Source organism: Pelecanus crispus, chromosome 2, assembly GCF_030463565.1.
Source record: "Pelecanus crispus isolate bPelCri1 chromosome 2, bPelCri1.pri, whole genome shotgun sequence".
NCBI lineage: Eukaryota > Metazoa > Chordata > Aves > Pelecaniformes > Pelecanidae > Pelecanus > Pelecanus crispus.
In genome coordinates, this window is record NC_134644.1 from 12,513,062 (window position 1) to 12,537,943 (window position 24,882).

General features: G+C 38.0%; 1 protein-coding gene across 4 annotated transcripts in view; it reads right to left on the minus strand.

The window, feature by feature from the left end:
* The window catches only part of LARP4B (La ribonucleoprotein 4B), a 39,589-nt gene extending 15,067 nt beyond the window's left edge, over positions 1-24,522 (minus strand). For 2 of the 4 annotated variants that reach the window (XM_075704970.1, XM_075704968.1), the window contains exons 1-10: positions 24,391-24,522; positions 12,697-14,613; positions 10,632-10,779; positions 10,281-10,442; positions 7,958-8,039; positions 6,914-7,050; positions 6,222-6,325; positions 4,494-4,604; positions 3,930-3,983; positions 3,364-3,573 (exon numbers count right to left, since the gene is read on the minus strand). In XM_075704970.1, coding sequence (XP_075561085.1) covers positions 3,364-3,573; positions 3,930-3,983; positions 4,494-4,604; positions 6,222-6,325; positions 6,914-7,050; positions 7,958-8,039; positions 10,281-10,442; positions 10,632-10,779; positions 12,697-14,613; positions 24,391-24,471 — 3,006 coding nt within the window. In that variant the 5' untranslated portion in view covers positions 24,472-24,522. The remainder of the gene's footprint in view (positions 1-3,363; positions 3,574-3,929; positions 3,984-4,493; positions 4,605-6,221; positions 6,326-6,913; positions 7,051-7,957; positions 8,040-10,280; positions 10,443-10,631; positions 10,780-12,696; positions 14,614-24,390) is intronic. The other 2 variants (XM_075704971.1, XM_075704972.1) reach the window with 2 other exon arrangements.
* Positions 24,523-24,882: the final 360 nt, after the last annotated feature.

A 24,882-nucleotide genomic window follows, 5' to 3' on the forward strand; every position in this document is an offset into this window, starting at 1 on the left:
TTTATCTTCCACATGACACCTAAATAAAGACTACAGAATAAGTGGATGTTAAGTGGACCTCTGATTCTTTTCACATCTTACCACCTTATTCTACATGTGAATTATTGTCTTGTTGCCCAAAGAAGCAACATTAGCAAAAGATTTTTTGGGGTGGGTGCATACCTTGTTAATACGAGACATCGATATCTCAAAATTTGAAGTATGCTCATAGTAATTTCTCCAACCTCATTAGCACACTTTTTTCTTTCTTTTTTTTTTTTTAAATGTATGAATTAGTTTCATTTAGGAAATGTTATTATTAGTAACAGCAAATACTTGCTTGTCTCTCCCCCTGAAAATAACTAAAATGCAGAACAGTAAGACTTCTATGTAGCACTCTTTCCACACTTAATTAAATGATGAGAAACAGCTGAGATTAAGACCATTTCCTGTAAAGGTATCTTTAAGCCTGTCTAACCTTTCTTGCAAAAGTTAGAGCAAATCACTAATCAATGAAAAATAAAATTTCACACCAAAGCTGTCATGCCAAAGTACTGTTAGCCTAACCTAGCACACATGACAGCAAATTCTACCTCAGACTCCAAAAACAGGCCATTAGGAGTTTAATAAAGCTATTTAGGAACAAATTTTCATCAAAATACTGCTTTGAAGTGCTTTCTGCTTTAATAGTTACAACTTGAATGCTGTAAAATTCAATCAAAGCTAGTAAGCAACTACTGAACGTGAATAATGAGAGGACATTGAACATAAAGGAAAACAAGTTTCACTCATTGCTTAAAGGGACACTAGCAATATTGACTCCTCCTTTATTTATAAGGATGAGTAATCTTTCTTGAGGGGAAAAAAATGTCACTTTCATTTTCCAATAATACCAAAAGCATCAATTTGCTTTCTCCACAGAAGTCATCTGGCTCATCGGAAGCACGCTTCCTCCCCCCACCCCAGCAGGACAAACTAGATCTTTCCTCAAATAATATTAAGTACTTGGTGAAGAAGTAAGTAGTTTCAGAAGTAGTTTTTAGAATTTTGACATGTGTTGCCATATTCTAGTTTCAGAACTAAAACTGTATGCCCACAAACTGGGTGTATTTAGTTTCAAATTAGAGATGAGACAAAGCACTGTTAGTGTTTATGCTGAAGCAGAAGAGAGAAACTTCTGCTATATTTGCACATAAGTCTCTACATGCAAACTGCAACCCTGTCTCATGAAATTTATTCCTGTGTCATTGTTCCTCGTGGTCCCTGTTCTCCTCACAAGTAATTTCTAGTCAAATATAGCTCTTCCTATGGAAGGTTCAAGAAACATCATATTACATTAATGTACACAAAAATGCAGCTAACGACAACATGCTGTAAACCAGTAGGAAGCAAAGCTCTGCCAGTTAATTTTCTGTTTTTACTAAGAAAGGTATGAGATCTTTAGTGCTGGCAAACTTGTTGTGTCTTCCGCCAAAGGCCAGGACTAGTAAAGCTTTCTGGAATACAAAAAATTCCAGGATGACATAAGGCAGATACACACTACGCTGTGCTTGAACCTGTGGCCTATTAATCTACATCTTCTACACCAGTGCCATCCAGCTACTTCACCATCCCACAGCAAGACTGTGCAATAGTCAGCCTTAGTTTATCTAGAGGAAGAATCACATTTGTTGCTGCTTGATAAGGTGGCTTTCTCCTGGAATAACATTGTTCACTATGCTACCTTGTCTCCTCCACATTCTTCAACCCCCTTAAGAAGCCTTCCCCTGCAAGGGTTCTGCCTGCCTTCCCTGTGCGTGAAGTGTTTAGCACACCAACTTTTTAATTAGCTTGCTGTTCAGTACACAGGAAGTTTGCTCAAGTTTGTTCAAGGACACTTTAATCCTCTGCCAAAAAAGCTCCAAAAAGCTTCTAGTTTTGAGCATTGCTACCCTAGTTTCTTTCAGCTGCAAGTAGAGGCATTTACAGAGGGTAGAAAGAGATTCCACTTCGGGACAACCTTAGTCTCCCAAACCATATTCATATTAGTTTTTGTAGGATAACAAAGGCAGACTAAACGGGGCCAAGGTAATTCTGATGGGACTGCCACAATGGAGAAGATGGAAGCAGCACTGCGGGGTGCAGCAGATGTCCCATTAGAGTATGTAAGGACTTATTGCTACCACCCTAGCTCTAAGGCTTACTGATGGCACGTTTACGAACATTTTTAAAAATGAAGCAATTTAAAAGTGAACTATTTTCTTATTAGCAAAAGTATTTTTATTTTTTATTGCCAAAAAAGATGTTACTTTTGCACAGAAAATATTTTGCTTTAAGAACATGCCAAATAGGGTAATTCAGCATGTTAACCTAGAACCTATTTTCCTGCTGGAAGATCAAGATACTAAGTTACCCTTATTTACCTGATTCCATTAAATTTATTCAATACATATCAGAATTGCTTTTTCTTGTCTTCACTTACATATTCTGAAGATCTAATTTCTAAAGAGGCTTTTAACCATTACTAAAAGAAGTCTTTACAAAGATTTCTTTTGGTAATGGCTAATTAATAATCTTTAGTAAAGAACTGTGTCGTGGTTTAGCCCCAGCCAGCAACTAAGCACCACGCAGCCGCTCGCTCACTCCCCCTACCCCGATGGGATGGGGGAGAGAATCGGAGGAGTAAGAGTGAGAAACACTCCTGGGCTGAGATAAGAACAGTTTACTAATTGAAATAAAGTAAAATAGTAATGCTAATAGTAACAGTATAATAATGATAATAATAATAATGATACACGAAGCAAGTGATGCGCAATGCAATTGCTCACCACCCGCCGACCGATACCCAGACAGTTCCCGAGCAGCGATCGCTGCTCCCTGGCCACCCCCCCCCCCCAGTTTCTATACTGAGCATGACGTCATATGGTATGGAATAGCCCTTTGGGCAGTTTGGATCAACTATTCTGGCTGTGCCCCCTCCCAGTTTCTTGTGCGCCTGGCAGAGCATGGGAAGCTGAAAAAGTCCTTGACTAGCATAAGCAGTACTCAGCAACAACTAAAAACATCAGCATGTTATCAACATTCTTCTCCTACTAAATCCAAAACACAGCACTATGCCTGCTGCTAGGAAGAAAATTAACTCTATCCCAGCCTAAACCAGGACAAACTGCCTCCAAAACTAAAAGGTTAAGAAGAGAATTATACAGCAGACTGAGACCAGATGCAATTTTGACATAATTAATCTTGTACATCACGGGAAGAATTTTGAAGAACTATTTTTCAGGAAGAGTCAGTATTTCAAACTCCCCTCTTCAGGATACATATGCTTCCTACGCCTCAAGACTTCGTAAGAAAATAATACCAACTTTGAAAAGAATGCAATTGTTTCATAATCAAGAGACTTACCAATGAAGGGTCAAGGTAGCTGTGCGTGGCTGACCAGGTCTGTGGGCCAATTAAGCTGTACAATGGAAACTGCTGATGGGGACTGTATACTGGAGGTAAGTAAAAGGATGTTGTGTAACGCTGCTGTGTGTAGAGGTTCATATCCAGAGGTCTATATCCATTCTTCGGCAAAAATGTGTTTATAGCTATTGCCTTTGCTTTTATCCTTGCCTGCAAAGGAGATTAGATTATTTATTACAGCAGCCTTTCAAATTAAATCAGGGTGGTTAAAACTAGCAGCTCTCAAAACTTTTACTGGACACTTGTCAGTCGCTGCTTTCTCCTTTGAGGAAGGCAGGAACAGCTGAACGCTTCCCTGCTGGCCTGATGCTGGGATGGATATACTGCTGCCAGAGAGGAGGAAAAGGAGAAGTAAAATGGCATGTGCTACATTTCAAAACTCATCTCCAGGACAAATGGCTGCTGATATTGGACCACTTAAATTTATATCAGAAAACACAGTGAGTCCCACAAAAACCAGAACATACGCACACATGCCCCCAAAAAACCCATAAAGCTCTATTTACCTTAATTGGTTTTCCTTGGAAAGTTTTCACTTCTTCTCTAAGGTATCTGTAAGCCTTTAAAAAAGTAATTATAAAATTTGTCAAATATAATTTAAACAAAGGAACTTAAGTCTTGACAGGCTAAGCCTAACAATAATTCTTGAAGTGTCTGCTAATGCTAGACTATAGAAAACCCTCATATGTAATCTGCATTGGGCAAGATTTAAGTTATCATTGCAGAAATGCTTCAGTACCATTAAAAGAAGACTTTAATTCCTACGACTGAAGAATTTCAATGTCATCCAAAATATCAATGTTCTTAGTACAAAAAAATTATAGCTTTGGCCAGGAAGCCAGGATACATGAGCAAGATAAAACTCTTACAGGGTTACGTTTAATAGTACTGATAACTGGATATTAGCTAAGGGAAGCATTACTGTTTTCAGAGGTTTGCGTATTTTTCTTTTTAAATTGTAATTTGTAATTACAAATTACATTTGTAATACAGTTTATGACCCGTCAATCCACCCTCATCCCACCCTTGTTTACTGTTTTATTTTAAAATGCTTCAAAAAAAAGTGTTACCTGCTGTGCATCAGCTTCTGATTCAAATGTGATGAACCAGTTGTCATTATAGGCAAACTCACAGTTGATAAACTTAGGCAAATTATCTCCTTTGAAAAGTGCTTCAACCTCCTAAGGAAAGTGGTTTTGATAAGAAGCGAGAGAAAAAGGGTGGGAGAGGAAGAAAAAAAAAAAAGGATGGACAGAAGGAAACATCAATTTAAAGCACAGAACTCTGGAATTTCAGGTAAGAAAGACAAAAAGCACTTTCAGGCTTACAAAACAGAATTGAGAACTTCAGAACACATGCAGTAGTGTTAGCTCTCTCCAATCTCCCCACTAGCTAGAAGGAATTCAAACAAGCACCATCTAAGGCCATAGTACAAGAAGAAGTTGCCTGGTCCCTTTAAATCAGGAGAGATAAGCTATTTGGGCTGTAGAGAGACACTTAAATTTGGCATCAAGTGCAGAAAAATGTCTCTTTCTCCTCGTCCCCAAAACCACAGAGCCACATGAAAACCTGTGCATACTGCATGCAACAGGAGAACCCCACCCTTTCAGCGGAAACCTGGAGATATACTTGAACTCAAGTGCCTACAGATTAGTGTATTTGAAACAGGGTTTATGTTACCTCAAAAACAATCAGCTAGTTTCTACAGAAAAAACACAACTTGGACTTTATATTTGTTTTAATCCATTTGCATATTATTTATTTCTGTCCCAGAGTTAGGGCCAGCAGCATCAAAGCAGTTAAGAGTGACCACCCAGTGCTAATATATCCAACTTGACAAACTGATGACAGCAAAAAACCAAACAACAAAGAAATCCGTGGTATTAAAAGTTAGGCAGTCTTTGAAAGGTTACGTTTCATTTAGAAAGCTAGAAGCAGCTGATATTTTTAAGCTATGTATATAAGCAAACCCAACTTCTTCCCTCCAATTCCTTTTAGCATTTTGTTTCATGCTCCTGTTTACCAAGGCCACTTCTTTATTGTAATTTTTAATCTGCAGTACTTTTTATTTTTGTATGAAGGCTATCAAGAAGATCAACTCTTTGAGAATCTTTGTTCTTCCTTGTAAAATTAAATAGAGGGGAAATTAAAATATCTCCCCATCATCGAGAATCTGTGCCTTCTCTTCCTTTTTGAAAATTCAAGAGGGTTTAATCTATGGCCCAAACATTTTTTTTCTAGTCTTTCCATTAGTCATAGTCCCAGCTACATCAGAGTTGCATTTAATATCTTTGAAAGAATCAAGTTCTCCACTGTCGCACTCATTCCACAAGCCAGCAAGAGATCCTTAGCGACTTGTTGACACCTCTACCCTCAACATTATGGAAATGTTTGCAAAGCTTCAAGTACTTTACCCTAACAAGCTTCAAGGTGCAGTAGTGGCATCTTCCATTCTAAGACTTACCTTCCCTCATCTTCACCTGCTATTCATCCAAGAAGCTGAGCACTAAGTGCATATGGATAAGCCAGAGTCCAAGAAAATTATGGTGTCTCTAAACACAGCATTGTCAGTTTTTCAGCCCTCTGCAGAGCTACAGGTTTTACCACAGTCTTCCTATGAACAACATGCTTCTATCAAATATATTTATTATCCAAACACACACAATAAACTAAGGTTTAGAAACATTATTAGAAACTAACTAACAATGTAGTAAGAAAGGTGATATGCTTATTGAAACCTGGAAGAAATCTAACTTCTAAGGGAAAAAGCATTCTTTACTGAACAATTAAACACTTACTTCAATGGGGGTAGATTCGGGTACTTCACGTAAAATCACAATACAGCGATTCTGGTTCGGCCTAACTTTTTCTCCCTTCTCATCCACTTGGACTAAAGGCAATGCTAAGAGAGAAAAGACAAAAAAAAAGTATTTTAGCTGCCAGCAATCATAATAGCTTTGCACGCCGAAAGATGCTGTGAACAGCTGTACAATGCAAAGCTTTTTGTGCTAAACTTAAAATATTTTTGAACATTAAGAAACAAGCAGAAAATGACTGAGGATACTTTCAGACATATGAAACTGAGTAGCCATGTTTCTTAAAATCTCCACATGCTTCCTACTCTTCCAGCCTAGAAAATACCAATTCATTAGCTGCTTCTTCTAAGGCACACATTGAGTCATGTTCTTTTTTGATTCTTACCTTAGTGGTAACGTCCAGTAGCATTTTCTGAAAATTTAAACTCACGTTATTCTTATTTACACAGATCATTACTCAATACCTCAAATGTGAAGTAGCTTTGATAAAACTGCAGTCCCATAATTGTGATGGTCTAAACTGGAAGCTGCTTGCTCTATTTAATGCTTTACAGACAAAGGATGGCATTTTATTGTGATACATAACAAAAAAAGGAAGAGAGACTGAAAATCTGGATTAATAGTCCTATGGCAATAACCAAAATGCTTTCTAGCATTGAGGGATTTTTACTTACATCTCAGCACTTCAACAATCAAATCCATATCAGTACTGAGTTTCTTGACATGATCAAGGTTTGCTACTGTCATTATTGGCACATACTGATCACTGTCCATCTGTGAAATAAGGTACATGTCACTGGCAAGATTTTCTCTGTTGGGAGAGGGAAAAAAAAAGGGGGGGGGGAAATGTCAGAGATATAACTTTTGCCAATAAACTTGAGACAGAAACTCATCGCATAGTAGAAGGCAGATTCCTACACTAAATTTTGTTTTCAGCATTTTCCCCAACTCCCCAGTCCACTCACCCACTATATTTCACTTCCTAGAAAACATGAAAATGTCTTTTTTTTCATTCACACAACAGTATTGGCGCCTTCCTGTTCAGGCAGCACATTATCCCCACAAACATGTAATACTGTTAGGAGTTTATTACTTCAAATGACCACTGACTGTAACTGGTTATGCAGGAGCATACAGATTAGAAATTGTTCCAGGTTATTAAGACATGTGTTTAGGATGTTTTTATCTAGACACAAGCACTGAGAATAATTAAGTATTATTAATTAAAAATAATTAAGTGCTTTGATGATCTTGCATCAGTCTATATGAGAATGTGTATGATTCAGAGCCCTTAATTTTTTTTTTCTTTTTTAATTGATCCTTAACTTGAAATATGAAGGGATCTACAGATGCACAAACAAAAATCCTAGTTTGTATCAATGCAAATCTTAAACAAAGTTTACCACATGGCTTAAGCTACTCACCTTCAATTTGCAAAAAAAATAGTAACAGTCAAAAATTCACCTGATCTGTAATTGCTTCTAACTACTCTCACTTCAAAACAATATATTTGCTAGTTTATATTTTAGGGCCAGAAGTTTCATGTAAGCCTTAAGAGGTATATCAATACAATACTCTGGAATGTGTATGTTACTTCCCCCAAATTCTCATCCTTTCCACTCGGTTTTAAGTGACAGCTGTGAAATATATTAACATACATCCAGGTACTGGATCTTGTCAGTTATCCTGCAGTTTGCTACATTTAGGTATATACGTACCTAGATAAGCAGAATTCCAGTGTTTTTTTCAGTAATTCTCGTAAATCTTCCTGACCTTCTGGCTGCAACTGTTCGTTTCCACCTAATAATTAAAATACTTGAGTTTAAATTTAGTACTGTTATATTACACAATAGATATTTTAATCAAGCCATCGTGTCTATTACTGGCTGTATAACTAGTAACAGATTTTCAAATTCAATAAATGTTCATTGTGTATTAGTTCACCACCCACCAAAATTGCACCGGAACACTTTTTATCAAAGACAGAAAAGAAAAAATGTATCTGACTTCACTTGTTAACCTCTGTTCTCCAAATATATAAAAATTTGAAGCAGTTTTAGAAGAGCAGCTACAAACACATCTCTACATCAGTAAATACCGAACTGATTTAGCTCATGTATCTCTCTTCCAGCCTTAGGAAATGAACCAATTTCCAGCTGACTAAACCCTGACTAACGCAGCTGACTAATACAGCAAGCAAGCAATGTAATGGAGACACTTCGTACTTCTGGCCTCACTCTAAATTCCCACCACGCTAATTCAGAAGAGAGTTTCAAAAATGAGTTATGAAATATCATCAGATATGCAATCAATTAACAACAGATGTGTGATCAATTAACAATCTCTTGGTTAAGAAAGAGAAAGTAATTTTTTTCTTATACCTGGAAGTTTCAAAAATATCACATGGAAAACACTAATTTCATGTTCATTTTAGTTTAGACCCAATATACTACAGTCAGTTGAGGGTAAACTGATTGTGTCAGTGGGAAAACTGTTTAAAGATCACAAGTTTAGTGTAGCTTTTAGAGATTTAAAAAACATTTAGTAACGTGTTACATAAATGTAAATTAGTTTTTTTAAAAGTACTGCACACCAACTATTACCCTCTATACCCTTCCCTTCTTCAGTAACTTTCATCCTTTTCTTCAGCTCTCCTTAACCTTTGTTCTTCCTAAAGCAACTTCTAATTTCCTCCCACTGTTTTGCCCTTCACGTGTTCTATTCTGATGTAGATAATGTCAACACCTGAGAAATATACATATCATGTACTATTTCCCTTCCCCATCTCCTCTTTCTTCCTTGCCCAAAACCTAGCAAAGACCAAAATTATAAGCATTTTTTAAAATAATAATTAAAAAAAAGCAAAAATCAGATTTCAGAGTTGGGACCACCTCTGTTACTATTCATCAAGTGGAACAGATCCGACCTGCTGTTCAGCTGCTTTGCAACACTATTTGACTCTTGTTAGAAGTTAACTATTTGGGGCATGTAAAGGACAGGCTGACAAGTTGTAATATTAAGCTGAGGAACTGTTCCCTTCTAGAGAGCAGGCACCATTAATATAATTTTCTATTTGCCAGTTAGTTACTATTTAATATTCCCCAATAGTACCCTTAAGTAGAAGAGTCAAAGAGAACTCTCAGTTTTCAACACAAGCAAGAATGATGCCACAACCGTGTCTAATTTCAGTTGTCTTGATTTCCAACTATTATGGATGCTATACTGGTCATTTTAAATACATGTTATAAAATCAGCTAAGCACATGAACTCCTCATGAATCTCAAAAAACACCCAGCACACTTTCCTCTCTTTCCCATCCCTCATCTCAGTTCAAGTAGTAATCCTACAGGCATCTTGCAGACCTTCTGTCCCTTTTAGTGAAATATAAGCATGGCTGAATCTCTATGGTAGTTTACAGAAGTTTCTTAAAACATGCCATCTGGTATAGACTACAGCTACTAACAGTTGCACTGAAAAAATCATGAAAGTTAATTAACAAAGAATGCAAAGAAGTTAAGACTAAATTGTTGCTTATTTTAGCATTTTAAGTACCAGACTGATCTTTCAACACATTAACATTACTACTTGAGACACCAATGGTATGTGAATTCACCTCAGTATCTGACCCAACTAGAAACATGCAGCTTCCACAGGTAGATATCTAAATGTAAACACCTACACTAGGGACTTGCATTCAGAATAAAATTTCAGAAACCAATACTCAGTTATATCCAGAACTTATGATCGATTCTGTGCAGTATCTCACAAGGCCTGTACTCAAACAGGAAGAGACTGGTTTCCAAATACGTCTAACCCGAGAGCAGGAGACAGGATTTTCTGGGGTCTGTTTACAGAATGCATATATTGAACAGCAAAAGTGGTGTAGTTTTTTTGGTTTGGTTTTTTTTTGAGGGGGGGGGGGCGGGGTTTGTTTTGTGTGTCTTTTTTTTAAAATGGATGCTCACTGTTCAACTCAAAGTGTTCGGGGTTTTTTTGTTTTGTTTTTAAACCAAGCCCAATCAAATACCAGCTTTCTCTTACCTGTTTGGGTGGTTTCATGCATAGACTCATACTCAGAATGATCAAGAGCCAGAGGGTTCATATCTGTCTGGTCTGACACCGAAACAGCTGGTGACGGCTCCTGCAGCTCTGTCAGCACTGCATTCTGATGTTTTTTGTCGCCATCACCATTGGCATCCAGTCCTGCAGCAAAGGTTACAAACACACTCTAAAAGCATTCCTTCTAACCACAGTAACATCATAGTTAAAACTAAATCTGAAGTAAAGTTGCTTACATATTTGCATTCATTTTAACAGGAAACTAAAATTGAGAAAGTGCTGCACTGAATTTTACCATTTGCTTGAGCAACAGCTAGAAATTCTTACTCATACCTTCTTTACAAGAATCTGGAGGTTGGTCAGGTATTTCTTCCCACGTTTTGCTCACGCTACCATCAGTGGCACCACTTGCTTCCAAGTGTAACATATGATTTCCCCACACCTTTGCATTAGGATTTAACTCAGAAACCTTGGTTGACTCCTACAAAAAGAAATTTCTTTGATTATGCACTTTGTGGATGCACAGCATGCATCTGTGCGTATATATGTAGTTTCAAATAACAGTATCAGATGTACAACTCAAGATTGTATTATGTTTTCTTCACAACCGAATATATTAACTGAACTGCCATCCCATAATCATTTCAGGTACAAAACCCACCGAATTGTGCAGCACAGAATTCATTTCCCTGATTAAGAATCACCAGAAAAGGCTAGCCAAGCAGAGCAAACGACAACAAACATTTCATTCTTCATGTTTCACTGACTAACTCAACCTGTACCTGCCCTAGACTTCAGGCAGTTCTCTAATATACAGGTTAACTCAATGTTGATTATATTGTCATTGTATCTATTTCTGCAAAATGACATTAAAAAGAATTGAGAAAACACAAAAGCACAGAGGTTTAGGGCTTTTTTTTTTTTACTTATATAAAAATGTACAAGTTTTAAGGAATCATTATGGAAAATTGAAAGCAATGAGATGTACATGACAACTTCTGTCATTACTTCAAGAGAAAACACAGAGCATTAACAAAAACTTAGGTTAGTTGGCCCCTAGGCAGGACAAAAAGAACAAATTATGAGATCCAGTTAAATCATCTTAGGCCAATCTCCTTTAACCTGGATTGGAAATGGACACATTTAATAGTCATATATGGTTATATTATAGAAATGGTTATATTTGTGCTTCAGAGAGATTGCTCTCTGCAGTGCCAACATCTACAATACTTTTTTTCATAGTAACATGAGACAGTTCTCTCTTGTTTTGCTAATGTTTGAGCAAAACATATTAAGTTATTCCATACCCAGAATATCTTTGGTGTATTTTAATATGATGATTATACTGGGAAAGAGCATTACTCATGATAACACATACTAAAAAAGCTTATTAAAATTTGTTTTGTGATTTTAAGGATGCTAGGAACATTACAGAGTTTAAGACAGGCACTTCAAAACTCCGTGAAGCTTTAATTACTCTGAAACATGTGCACTCAGTCATTATCGTAGCGCATAGAAAACACATCTAGAAGGTAAAAATAGCTAAGGAATCTCAACTGAAAACACATCTACTGAATGACAGAAGAGACTTATAAAAAGTGGAAGTGTTCGACATCACTGCTTGAATAGTAAGGATTCAAAGATGACGGCAAGTTCCACCAGTTTCCATTTTCAATACAAAAAGTTCCCCCAGGAGACAGCAAACTTGGCCTCCAGTGCAATCCACTGCCAGCACTGCAACTGCTGGGCAAGGTCAGAGCAGCTGCTGTAATGCAGTCGGTGCGGAAAACCAACCAAGCGCTGGCTCTGCTCAGCGGGGAAGGAAGAGGAGCAGCAGCTGCTGCAGGTTGGCTTTGTTTGCCTCTTACCCCAGCTAGCCAAGAGCCAGACTAGCTCATTCCCCACGCTTCTCCTGCCGCCACGCCTTTCTACAGCACTTCAGAAGACCATCTCCGGAAGTGAGCAAAAGGTTTCCTAATTGCTACCAAGCAAGAATTTTAAGATTTCAGGAAATCCACAAACGTGTCTTCCTATATGAAGGTAAAGAGCACTATTAACAGTCTGTAGAAAGTTTCCCTTGTACATACTGAAGTGTTCATCTCAAGTTCATCTAGAATTGAGAATCTGCAATCGAGATACTTTGCCCAACCTTTAAACTTTCACACAAGGTAAACAAAACCCAAAAGAAACAAAAATGTATCAATATTCAGCAACATTTTGAACTACTACATTCTGCATAGCATTCTTTTTTCAAAGGAAAGAGAGTGGTCAGCTTGAAGACAAAATAACATGTGATATATTTAACTATCTAATGAAACCACAGCTTGACTTGGCTTATTCCAATTCCTAGCTTCAGCTTGTAAGCTTTAACATCAAGTCAATTCTGCAGAATACTTACAAATTCATCTTTATCTTGCCATCCCCAAGGACCAACATTTTCTGGTGGTAGCAGCTGATACATGTATCTTTCCACTGCATATGAAGCACCTGTTAAATCTTCAGGTTCATTCTGGAAGTTTTCACTAACGATACATAGTCTGTCATTCTTCATGGTATTGTTAGAAATTGTATTATTCCATAAAAAGCCCATCAGATATTCACCATTACCAGCAGTAACAGTGTCAGAAAATAGCTGATTTGTCCCATCAGCATTGCCAGTCTGAAGACTGATGAAATGTGACCATATTTCAACTTGGGGATTTTGTCCATCCAGTTCACAGGAGTGCTCTTGGTCACTCGATACGTCTTCCATCAGATCTAATACACACCGCTCACTGCCTCGCTGGAATCCTGTGGCAGCAGGAGAGGCACTATGTATTTCATAGGAAGGAGTAGCAGCATATTTGTCTACCTGCTTTGGGTCAACAAAAACTCCAAGCTCTTTGTTTGAGAAAATCTTGTGATCTGACTGCATCTGTTCCCAACTTGCGGTCAAGTCATTCATTTGAGTATTTACTACGTAACTGGTGTTTTTCAGTTCGGTAGTCTTGGCTTCTAATGGCTTTAAATTCCCTGTGGTAAAAGCTTCTAGACTCCCAGCTGACATGCTAAAACCAGTGAGGTTCTCCTTTGAGTGGATGCTGACACACTGTTTTACTTCATCATCCTGAAGATTACATTCATTTACATCACACACACTTTTTTCATGAGTTTCTGATCCTGCTTCAGTAAAAGGCCCAACAAAAACTTGCATGGTCCCGACCTCTGGCTCTGGACTGGCACAGTGACATAACTCTGGCTCTTCCGCTGGTTTATCACGCACATGAGAATATGAATTTTGACACAATGAAGGTAAACAGTTATGGGCTTTACGCAAGAGATTACTGGCATCTTCCTGATTTTTAGTGTCATTTATCGATTTTACACTCTTGTACCTACAATTATCCAAAGCTACAGGTACAGTGGAGTTAGAGTAAGTATTCTGATCGTACGTCAAGCCTTTATTGCAATTTAAAATGTTTTTATCACAATCAACAACGTTAGCATCCAAATTCTGTTTTACATTTTCAGCCTTGTTATCGATTGTCTCGTTTAGGTGAACTTCAAATTTTGCCTGTTCTACAGATTCTACTACATTCCCAGCTATTTTGGCTGAGACAGTCCCCACATTCCATTGATTTTCCACTGCATGGAAGGAACACACAACCTGTTGCTCATCTTGTCTACAGTTCATGTCCATTTTATTCATATCCTCATGTTCCACAGACACAGAAGAGACACTGGGGTTTTTATCTGAATTTGAGTATTTACATACTTCACCTTTATTCCCTGGTGACTCTTGCAAAATCTGAGATTCTAGGCTGCTTTCCTTTAGGAACATTTCATCTGCATTTGTGTTATGTAGTTCATGAGATGTTAAAGTGCCATCACTTACCCATGATCGAGTTCTGCTCAAGCTACCAGCTTCCTCAAGCATGTTGTCCTTTAGCTCAATGATACTCACACAGACATCTTCCTCCACGCCACTATGGTTTGCAACGTCAGTTGATGTCTTGTTTTCAGTGCAACCCTTAATTTGAGTTTGAAAATCAGAACTTTCTTCCAAGTTTTCATGCATTTCAGTCACATTCAAAGCTTCACAGCTATGCAAAACTGTACCTGTGCATTTCTCTTTATCTTTCAAGAATTCTTCCAAAACACTGTGATGTTTACTAGAGTCAGGTGCAATTGTTTGGCTATCACCAGATGTTCTTTGAAATGTTCTCTTTTCCATACTTGAGTTTACTTCACCTTCTGGCTTTAGGAAGTAGCCTTCTTCAGCAAGTTTTTCTACATGTTGACTCAACAGAAAAGACCCATTCTCCATTTCACATAACTGTAATGATAATTTAAAGTTACCCCTCATGTTCTCTGCCTCCTGTTTAGTATTTATTTCCCTTGCAACACTTGAGGGATGCCTACTTAAACCAAATGGTACAATCTCAGAATCATGACTTTCCTCAATTTTTCCTGAATTAGATACTCCAGTGTTTAACAATACACTGGAAACACAATCACCATGTTTCATGTTTTCTGAATTAGGGCTGTATTGGTCCTCCTCAGCAGCATCTGCAAATTTTACAGAATCACAAGCTCTCTGGAGTGATCCATTCCAACTGACAGCATTACCTATGTCATACACCTCCTCTCGTCGATTCTCAGGCACGACTTCATCATACACTTTCGCTCTTAAGCCATCTGTTACTGTATTGTCAGTATTTAACGTATGCACCTGACACCTGTTAGCCAGTAAGTTATCATAAGAAGACTGGATGTCTATGCTACAATATTCCTTTATTTCCTTTTTCTGCATGTTTGACCTATCCTCTTTTTTATACTCAAAAAGTTCTTTCTGTGAATTAAACTTAGCTTCCACTTGTGCTGATTGCTGCATTGGAAATTCCTCCCCAGTGTCTAGAGGTCGTGCCGTGCGGCACATTCCTTCATCAGTAACAGCTGAGTTATCTACGTCTGCTGCAGTCTCTGCATGCACAGTAGCTGGCACCTCTTCATCGCCTTTCAGATCTTCAGCATCTACAACACAAATACTGTAAAACACCCTATCTTTTGTATTTTGTCTGTTGTCTACATCAAGATACGAAAATGTTGGAGACATCTCTCTATGTGAACTTGAAACTTTTTGAAGGCTGTCACTCTTGCTGTCTTCAACATTTACTGTTGTTTCATTCTGCCTTGAAGGGTCACATGTAACTGCATAATCCTCCAGAAAATTTCTATTTAAGGATATTTCACGCTGTAAGCCTTTGTCTAGGATGTTTGGAACATGTGAAGTAGAAATACAATCAAACAAGCAATGCTCTTCTGCAGCTACATTTTCATTATTAGTATTACTACTAATATTTTCTGTATTGTTCATGTGCTGACCATTACTATTAGACTTTTTATGTGCTCTTTTTTTAATAACCCTATCTTTCTTTTCTTCACTTTTCTGCAGATTTCCGTATGTACCAGAGACCTTCAGGAGGTGACTAAAGGAATTAAAGAAGCTAAAAGGTCTGTCATATGCTCCCCTAGAGCTCTCACAGGGAGTATTCTCCATGCTTTTGTATGACGGATAGTTTGCTTTTCTATCCCAGAACCCAGATTTAGAATTTGACGCTGCGCAATCATCGCTACAAACACGTTCAATGCCGACTATCACAGCTGCCCCATTAACTGTCCTTCCCACTGTATGCAGATCCTGGCTTTCCACAGTTCCTAAAATTGAAAATAAAGTTTTACTTATCCTTGACTCTGGTGCTTCCTCTTCCACAGATTTTTGTAACAAGACGGTTTTCTCCTCATTCGTGCTGTTACTCAATTCTTTACTGAAGCAGCAGCCCATGTTTAATAAGTAGCGTCAGAGGAGTCTTCTCATTGCAAATCACCTTCCTCTATACACTAAACTAACTTTCTACTGCTACTGAGGAGACAAGCCAACACCCAGCTGCCAAAAATAGCACACTTTTAAACCATGCAGGGATTCATATGTCATTGCCACTCAAAGTCCAAATCCCAGTTGCTGAGCAATGTTTTAGTATTTAATCATATGCGCTGTAATATTCAAGCCAAATAATTCTCCTAATGAGATTACAGTCTGTTTACAAGTATTACCAAGTCTTATGAACTTCCATTGTTTAATTTCCTGGAGAGTTTCCCTCATCCAAATCATTAAAATATTTAAATGACGTCTTTCACAACGTCCATGTGTGCCAAAAAGCTGCTTGCCTTCATATTTAATACAAGTCCCATTTTCTATACAAGGATAAATACAGTCTGGCTTCACATGTTTAAATCTGATTTGAAGACTAAACTAGGAGGCTACTAGATCAAACACATTTTGGACCAATTTCTCCTTCTCCTCCCTTCCCCCGGAGCTGAACCTACACCAAGATTACTCCTTTAGGAAAAACAAGCTAAAGATAGATAAGACCTCATGTATTCCATTGAACAGCCATTGTACGTTATCAGAAACTAATTCTGTTCCAAGCCTTTTTTTTTTTAATTTGTTATCTGCATGAAAAAAAGAATACATAATCCCTCAGTGACTTACATCACTGGAAGGGGCCTCATGATCACCTAGCCATGTCATGGTACCATGGCAGGATTAATTATACTTAACCTCCAAAAAAAAAATGTGTTTTCTTTCACAAAACTCAGACAGATTTAAAAGGTAGTTTGACTAAATGCTACTTCTTCCAAAAGTCTGTCCCCAGTATAAGTTTTCTTTGTTGTATGCAAACAGACTTCTTTCTGACTTTATGACAGCAAAGAACATCTTTCTACACATGTATTTACATATCAGAAGACTTCTACTACTGTAAGCCCATTTACTTGCTAAAAATAGTGGTTCTGTTTCTTCAAAAATAAAAACCCAGTAAAAAAAGCTGAAAGTACCCAGCAATCTTTTCTGCTCTAAACAGAGTTGTTCTTATTTGCCTTTACATAACCTTGTATCACTCAGACCTCCTCAAATCCATTGCTATTTTTTCAAATTTGGACCCCACCCTTCAGAGAGCTTGCAGACTGTACCACTACAGCACCACTCTCCTCAAGAGATACTGAAAACACAGATGAAAGTAAGACAAGACAGACCCTTGAACTCTATTTCAAATAGAGTTCTTTCAGCTGTACATTGAACTGAGTGCTGTGTTTCAATTGGTTGTGCACCTTATGGCAAGTTTAATCAAGATGTACTTGAACTAGAGTTTTAAGTTAGCCTGGCAACTTGCCTTCATTGTATTCATATAGCAGTATATAGGGGTACTAAGGCTAATTAAAGCACTTGCCTTTCAACTAACTAGTAAGAGATCTATTTTAATTTCTACTGCAAACTATACTTGCAGGGTAAAGGCTGCTTAACGCAGAGATCCCTGCTCTAATATTCCCCTATCAGTACTTTTTTTTTTAAATGATTGTCATTGTGACTTATTTTACAGCTGCTTTCATGGCAAGTCACATAGCCTACATAAGGCTTAAGACATGATTCAGTCTTATCTGTGTTGTCTATATGGTCCCTGTCACTGCCACACTGCAAGATTTCTGCTTTCCTTCCAAAATTCCAAGGGAGGGTGGGGGTGGGGTGGTAGAATCTTTACCAGAGAAGCCCACAGTCACTTTTCCCTTTCAATCACCTTCACTTACTTTACTTCTGACAGAAAATGTACTACTATCAACATAGAAATAAATTAAGCATTGGTTCCTCTTTTGCTCATTCATATCTACTTGGTAAACTAAGTTCTCATGTGTTTACAGTAATGAACCAAAAGAGAAGTAAGCACTTTTTGTTTCCTGTTGTCACCCGAAGATTGAGAAAAAAATGATGCTGCACTGAACCACAGTAAGCAGAGCCAAGCTGCATTAAAATCAGGTAGAAGAGAATATAAAAAAAAAAAGCTCTTGCTATCCCAAACTGTTCACAGTCTTATGATAATAACTTGCAAGTACAAAGCAGTACTGAGCAAGTGCAGAAGCACTCTAGAAATTGAAATGTTTCTTTTTAGCCTGCACTGCAGTCACTATGAAGCACTTCTGTGGTAACAGTAGTAGTTCACATTTAGCAGCATAAAACAGACTAGAGGTGAATCTCTCTCTTCCTTATACAGCATGAAATGCTTCTATTCCCTTCTCTGAAGCTTTTGCAATGTATGCGAATACTTAAGTCATTTCTTATCCTACTTCTCTTATAAAGTGTAACACAAAAAAAGGTGCAAAGCTGTAATATAGCTGCCAATGTAGCTTCTTCTCCCCAGACAAGTATTCTGTTCATAGGACAAATGAATCACAAAAAAATAATGTGCTTTAGATTCTTAAACACAGGTTACCATATATTTAAATGCCATGGGCAGACTCAGATTTGTATACGTGAAAGAGCCATATTGTCTAACTTTCAGGGGAAACGTTCCATTCACCACTAATCCTCTGACCATAAAAAAGATCGCTGAAGTGGCTACGGAACACATCCCCTCCTCAGCAAGTCTGCTTTGAAACTGCAAAGAAGAGAGGAAGACTACTGTCCTGCGCCCTCCCCGGCTTATCCAATAGGTGAAGCCTCAGAGTGCCTGCAGATACATTGTTCTTAAGGATAGGAAGTCTGATGCATCATTGCTGCCATCTGCTGCATTTTTTTTAATTCTCCCGTGGGACAAAGTTATTCAACATGCTTGGATCCAGACTTAAAACTACGCCAAGTCACTCCTCTCTTTAGCATTCCCTGGAACCAAGTACAAGTAAAGGGGGAGGGAGTTACTTATAATAGTTTTTTTGAAGAAATGCCATGAGCAAACAATTCGACTGTTTTTAAAGTCAGCACAAAGTCATAATACTACTTGCAAATACAACTATTCAGAAAACTCCCTCATCAGGTAAACAAATGGCAAGATTTTTCTCCTCTGTGATTTAACCATTACTAATGACGTGCTTTCTAGAGAGGCACTAAGTGCCTTTAAGAGACGGACCAGGGCAAAGTCCTCTTTTCCAGTGCCTTAAACAAGCACTTCTGCTATCAACTCATGGGGAGCAAACGGGTGAAGCAGTTCAGGCAAGTAGAAACTTCTTCCAGTTTTCCCATACCCTACTCCGTATGTGCAAAGGCACATTTTGTACTTGTTCCTTTGGTTTTATCTAAGAGTTCCAGGGATAATTTCTATTTTTAAGCACCTATAGTGAACATTCATTAAGTCGTATTTCTCAGTACTGTTTATTGTGGGATCACCATTAAGAAAAAACAGCAACATAAATCTTGGCAGAAAATGCCACACTTATGCTATATCACTTGAGGTTGGTTGTTTAACTTCCAAGACTCGGTAAGCCTTAAAAGCCTTCTGGCTAAGCTAAACACTGCCTCCTGACTTGAAAAGCACTTTAAAACTAACAGAATTTGTGCTCTGCCACTTCAGAGCCCAGCTCAGCTGAGGGGAGGGCTTTATTTTGGTTTTTTCCCCTATACATATATATTTTGGCTCTGGTATATTTCTCATCTACTCAAAGCCTAAATAGGTTTCCCCTCCCTGTGAAACAAAACTGCTCTGAAGCAGCACTTGAACTTTTTTTTTTAATAAGTATTTTAGTCCTATGTCCTGCACACACCTACGCAGAAGGCAAGAAGTCAACATGCTTATTAACAGCAGCATACCTACCCATCTACTTCTATTTCTATATGTACCTATTCCTTGTCAAGGAATAAGGGTTTACCCCACATATAGTCTTACAGACCTAAGTTTTAAGATACAGTCTAGCTTTAAAGTTACAATAGCACAAGGTAAACCAGTCCTTAAAACCTTCTGACATCTAAGTTCATTATAGAAAAAGGATAAATGAAGTCATGCAATCGTAACTAGTCCTGAAGAAACAGTGATTATCCTGCGCTCCCAGGCCATACCTGATGTCATGCCCACCACCAGTTAAGGGGAAAGAGAAGAGCAGCGCCACAACAGACATCGCAACATCACTACTGCAGGCTTTTGGAAACAGCTGGTCAGATTGCTTAACTTTCCCTCCAATATATCAAGGTTAAATGGACTGTTAAGAGTTTAAATACACCTTTTACACATTAAAGCAATTAAACATTAGCATTAGAAGTCATCTACAGGTGCAGAACTATTCAGACTTTTCTTATGGGCTAAATCTACAGTAACGTGACAGAAAGAGCAAACACTGAGCAGTATTGATCCTTCACAATGCTGATACTGTACATGTTCAGTTTAAGGTCTTATCCTCCAATCTCTCATTTAAAGTTATTCATGATCTCTTGAATTATTAAATATCACCTACATGTTATACAAACTGCTACTTAACTCTTAATTGGCACATACTGTATGTAATAGTGTGTATTGTCAAATGATCTGAGGATTATATGCTATACTGAATTTTCACTAAACTGTTACACAGGATCCTATATTAAACTAGTATATTTCATTTCCTCAGTCCTTTTTTAGTCTATGAGGCTTATTTTCTTGAATGGGCTGCAAAAGGATTTTTGTACAACATAACCTAGCAGCTCGAAGCCTCAGACATCCTTCTGCATTACCTCCTGTGAAAAACATTTTAGAAAGTACAACTGAGTCCCATCTAAAGCTTTCTGACTTGCTAGCTATTTTTCTTGTGCTTAGAACCAACAGTATGACTGAACTTGTATTTACAGTACCTACAAGTGTTGACAAAAACCAGCATACCACATCGGTTTGAATTCCCATTAACAGAAGCCCATGGCAGCACCTGATAATTACTCAACTAGAGGGAGAATGGGTGATGCTCACATCACTATCAGACAGCAAGTGTAAATGGCCCCATGGTAATATCCTCCACTGGAACATACCAACATCTGCAGAACCTGTTGCCGCTTGATGACAAGAATCCCTTCTAATTTCAAATTTCCAGATCAGGTCTTTGATTCAGCCAATCAAGGTAAGAAATTCTTTGGTCCTTGGAAAGTGCTCCGAGAGGCCACATATTCAAATGTTGGCATGGCAGGGGAAGAGTTTAGGATCAACGAGCAAAGAAAAAGACTGTGCCTTTAGCACTAAAGGTTAGTGAAGTTCTGTCTGGCAGAGGTAGGTCATATAAACTACCTCCACCATGGGATTTGGGTCTTGGCCTCTTCCCTCAGACAAGTAACCTCAAATTTCTAGCAGCAAAGTGTTACTGATCAAAAAGGAAAGAGAGAAGTGAGTCAAAAGGGAGTGAAACCTTTCTGAAACACCGAATTTCCTGGGTCCAGTCTGACAACGGTTTTCTAAGGGTAATTGTCAATCAGGATACAAAACAATCCAATGATAGATGTCACCTGAAGTGACAAAGCCTGCCTCTAGGTTAAAATAAAACCGGAAATATCAGCATATTTAACTCGCAAATTTATCAAAGCTAAGAATTTGCTAGTATTCTCTAAATTATCTACCTCCAACTTGTAAGTGTAAGCTACTATTAACAAGAAATTTACAAGGATCCTCAAGTTGCCAACTTCCTTCAATTGACTTGCCTGCAAAACTACTGAAATTCTGCTGTTAAATACTACTAAAACCAGCCAAATTCAAGAGGATCTGTTGTTGGAACTATAACTATACTAGGCTTGCCATCAATCTACATTAGGCATTAAATAGCATAGAGTTTTATAGCTACTTCAAGGCAGAAGAAATTACTTTGGCTTCCTCACCCATGAGGTTAAGCCTTTGAAAACTGTTAGTAAACAAGTGACCTCTGTAACGGTAACATAAGCAACCCTGGAAAGTGGTTTCTGAAGAGTTCCATCACAACACCAAAACTTTGGTTTTAATTCAGTCACTATTGACTGTCTGTGCAACATTACTAACAGTACAACACGTGTTAAGTTTTGTTCCTGCCAAAGAAAACTGACTAAAGTCATAATTCGGAAAATTTATGGTTAATATTTAAAGATATAACAAAACATACATTACATAATCACTTCAGAATTAGGACTAGCATATAGGGAGTTATTTTTCCAGGATCTACACAGTATCAGTACTGATACGGTGTATCAAAATTTCCAGTAGAAATTCTACAACTTTCCTCCTGAACGGCCACAAAAGCACTCGGACTAGGTACCACCAGATCCTAGTGGAACAGCATAGCCAAAATAGCTAGGGAATGTAATTCAGCAAATTTCTTTTAAGTCTATTAAAAAAATAACAACAACAACAACAACAAAAAAGACTCCTAGAAATCTCACTAGATACCATGGCAGTTGGCCCCACATCACATACACACCGAAGCAGGGATTGCCGCAGACATGAATCTATACCTTCATGCAGTCTATCCCTCTGATCTCAAAACAATTAAAACACATAGAAACAGCAGGTGATTTGCAGTTAACCTGAAGCATGTACTCACTAAATAAAATCAAGTCAGGACTTCAGAAGTTTTTCTCCTTCCTACCACATTTTTGGAAAGATGAAAATGTCTTAATGATTTTAGTTTGCTACCTTCCTGTACTCCATGAAGTTTTTCCTCAAATTATAGCTTTGTTCCCAAAACTTGCAAGTGAAGTCCTGAAGCACTGGCAAAATATATTAATGCGAGCATACCATTATGGAAGGGACCATCTTGAAAACACCACTTTTAACAGCATGTATTGGCAATGATTCTCATACAACAAAATGACCTTCTGATGCTGTGCATGTAAGAGTATGATACTGGTATAACTTTAAAAAGCTTAATAAGCTACAGGTCTCAGCTTTTTGGAATAAAATATTCAGTAAAGGAAAAGCTTTAATCTCTTTAATCTAGCACTATGGATACATTCCAAGATACCCAAACTGACATTAGTCTCGTCTACTATGGAAAAGAGCAGATAGATTCTCTGAAATTGAAAGAAACAATTACTCTCTTTCTCCAAATAAGTATGACAGAATAGAAATTAAGATTTAGATCCAAGTTTACATGAAGCTTTATAGAAATTCTACTATGCCAAATTAAAAGAACTAGCATCAATGTGAAGACTAATCAAACCACCTTTAATACTAATGCACCTGTTGAAAGTGCACTGACAGCTCCAAGCTTTTGAAGCAAATCTGCAAGAGCCTCTTAGTCAAGCTTGCACACTGGTTTCTTGGAATTAATGCCTTCAGTAGGGGGTGGAGGGGCAGGGGGAGAAATCACAAAAGCTCAACTTTCAGAAGTATGGCACAAAAGTGGGTTCAACTTTTTCCTCTACTGTCAAATAAACAAAATTCACATCTGAGAAAGGTAAAACAAAGCAGAAGAGAACCCAGAATACCAACAAAAAAAAAAAAAAAAGAGGAGAAAGGAACAACAAACAAAAAACCACCAGCTTGCTTAGCAAAGAGAAGTACAAGTTTACAGAGTTTTTCAAAAAGCTCCTTAGTGCTTGCTTGCAAGGTAAGTCAAAGCAGCAAGCATCTGCTGCTTAGCATAGGACAGGCTAAGTGCCTAGCAGAACGTACACTGAAACCAAACCCTTCAAGATGTCCCAAGAAGAAACATTCCTCCCAATATACAGTTAACATTCAAAGATGAAAATATAATGAGTAAAGCTTACACAAAAATCAGGTATTCAATCTTCTTGAAGACGTATGTAATATTTACTGCAACATAGGTACAAAGTACTATCTGCTGTATGATCTGCCAAAAGCATTCCATAAAGCAACCTACTGGATCCTGCACAGCAGTACAGAAGCAACAGCACATGCCATGTGGCAGAGCTGACTAAGCAAAATTTCTGTTACAGAATATGGTTTCCTATTTGTATGGGTTTGTACATTTTTCAGTTGCAGATACATGCCAAGTGCATTGCCTGCATTTTCCTCACATGTTAATGTGTGAGCTAGAACCTAACTCAAGATTGGCAATACAATTCCTGCATAGCTTAAAAAGCCCTGTGTCTTAAATGAATGCAAACTGTTGTAACTTGCAGTTTATTTAACTTTTCTTTAGCCCCACAGGAGATTTAAGTTGAGGTTCCTACTCAGTACGGAGAATTAGCCAACTTCAACAGCTCTGTTCTAGCATTTTATGTTGCAATGCTATCAGCCAACTGTCTTCTAAAATGTTCTGAGATACAATTTTGATTAAGACATACTTTAAAAAAAAAGTTTCACACAACACTTATACCAGGGGAATAGGTAATTATAATACTTACTAGATGAGAACTGTCTTTAACTTCTTGTACTTGCTGCACCTGCGGTTCAGCCACAACTTTAGTGTCCTGATCAGAAGTCATGAGCTGTCTGCTTTTTGGCTGCTCAGAGAGAACTTTACTGGTCACCTTTGTAAGCTGCGGAAATAGGGAGACAAAAGATTCTGTAAGTGGTTGTTGAAATTCCTGAGAACCATTCCTGAGCCATTCCAGACATGCCATGCTGATTCAGACCAAAGGTCCAAAGAACTTCCACACAACACGGTCAGGATTATGCATTCAGAGAAAACATTATGGCATAAGGCAAGGATAAAGCGATCTTGCAGATACGCTCAGCTCCCAGTCCCTGGCTGCCTCAGGAGTACAGATGAACACTTGCCACGGCACTGGGCAGTGAAATTCCACTGGGAAAGTTCCACTTGATCCTCACTTGAATTATTCAGATTGGTTTTCAAACCATGACTTCTTCATACCACCTGGTAGACTTACTTAACT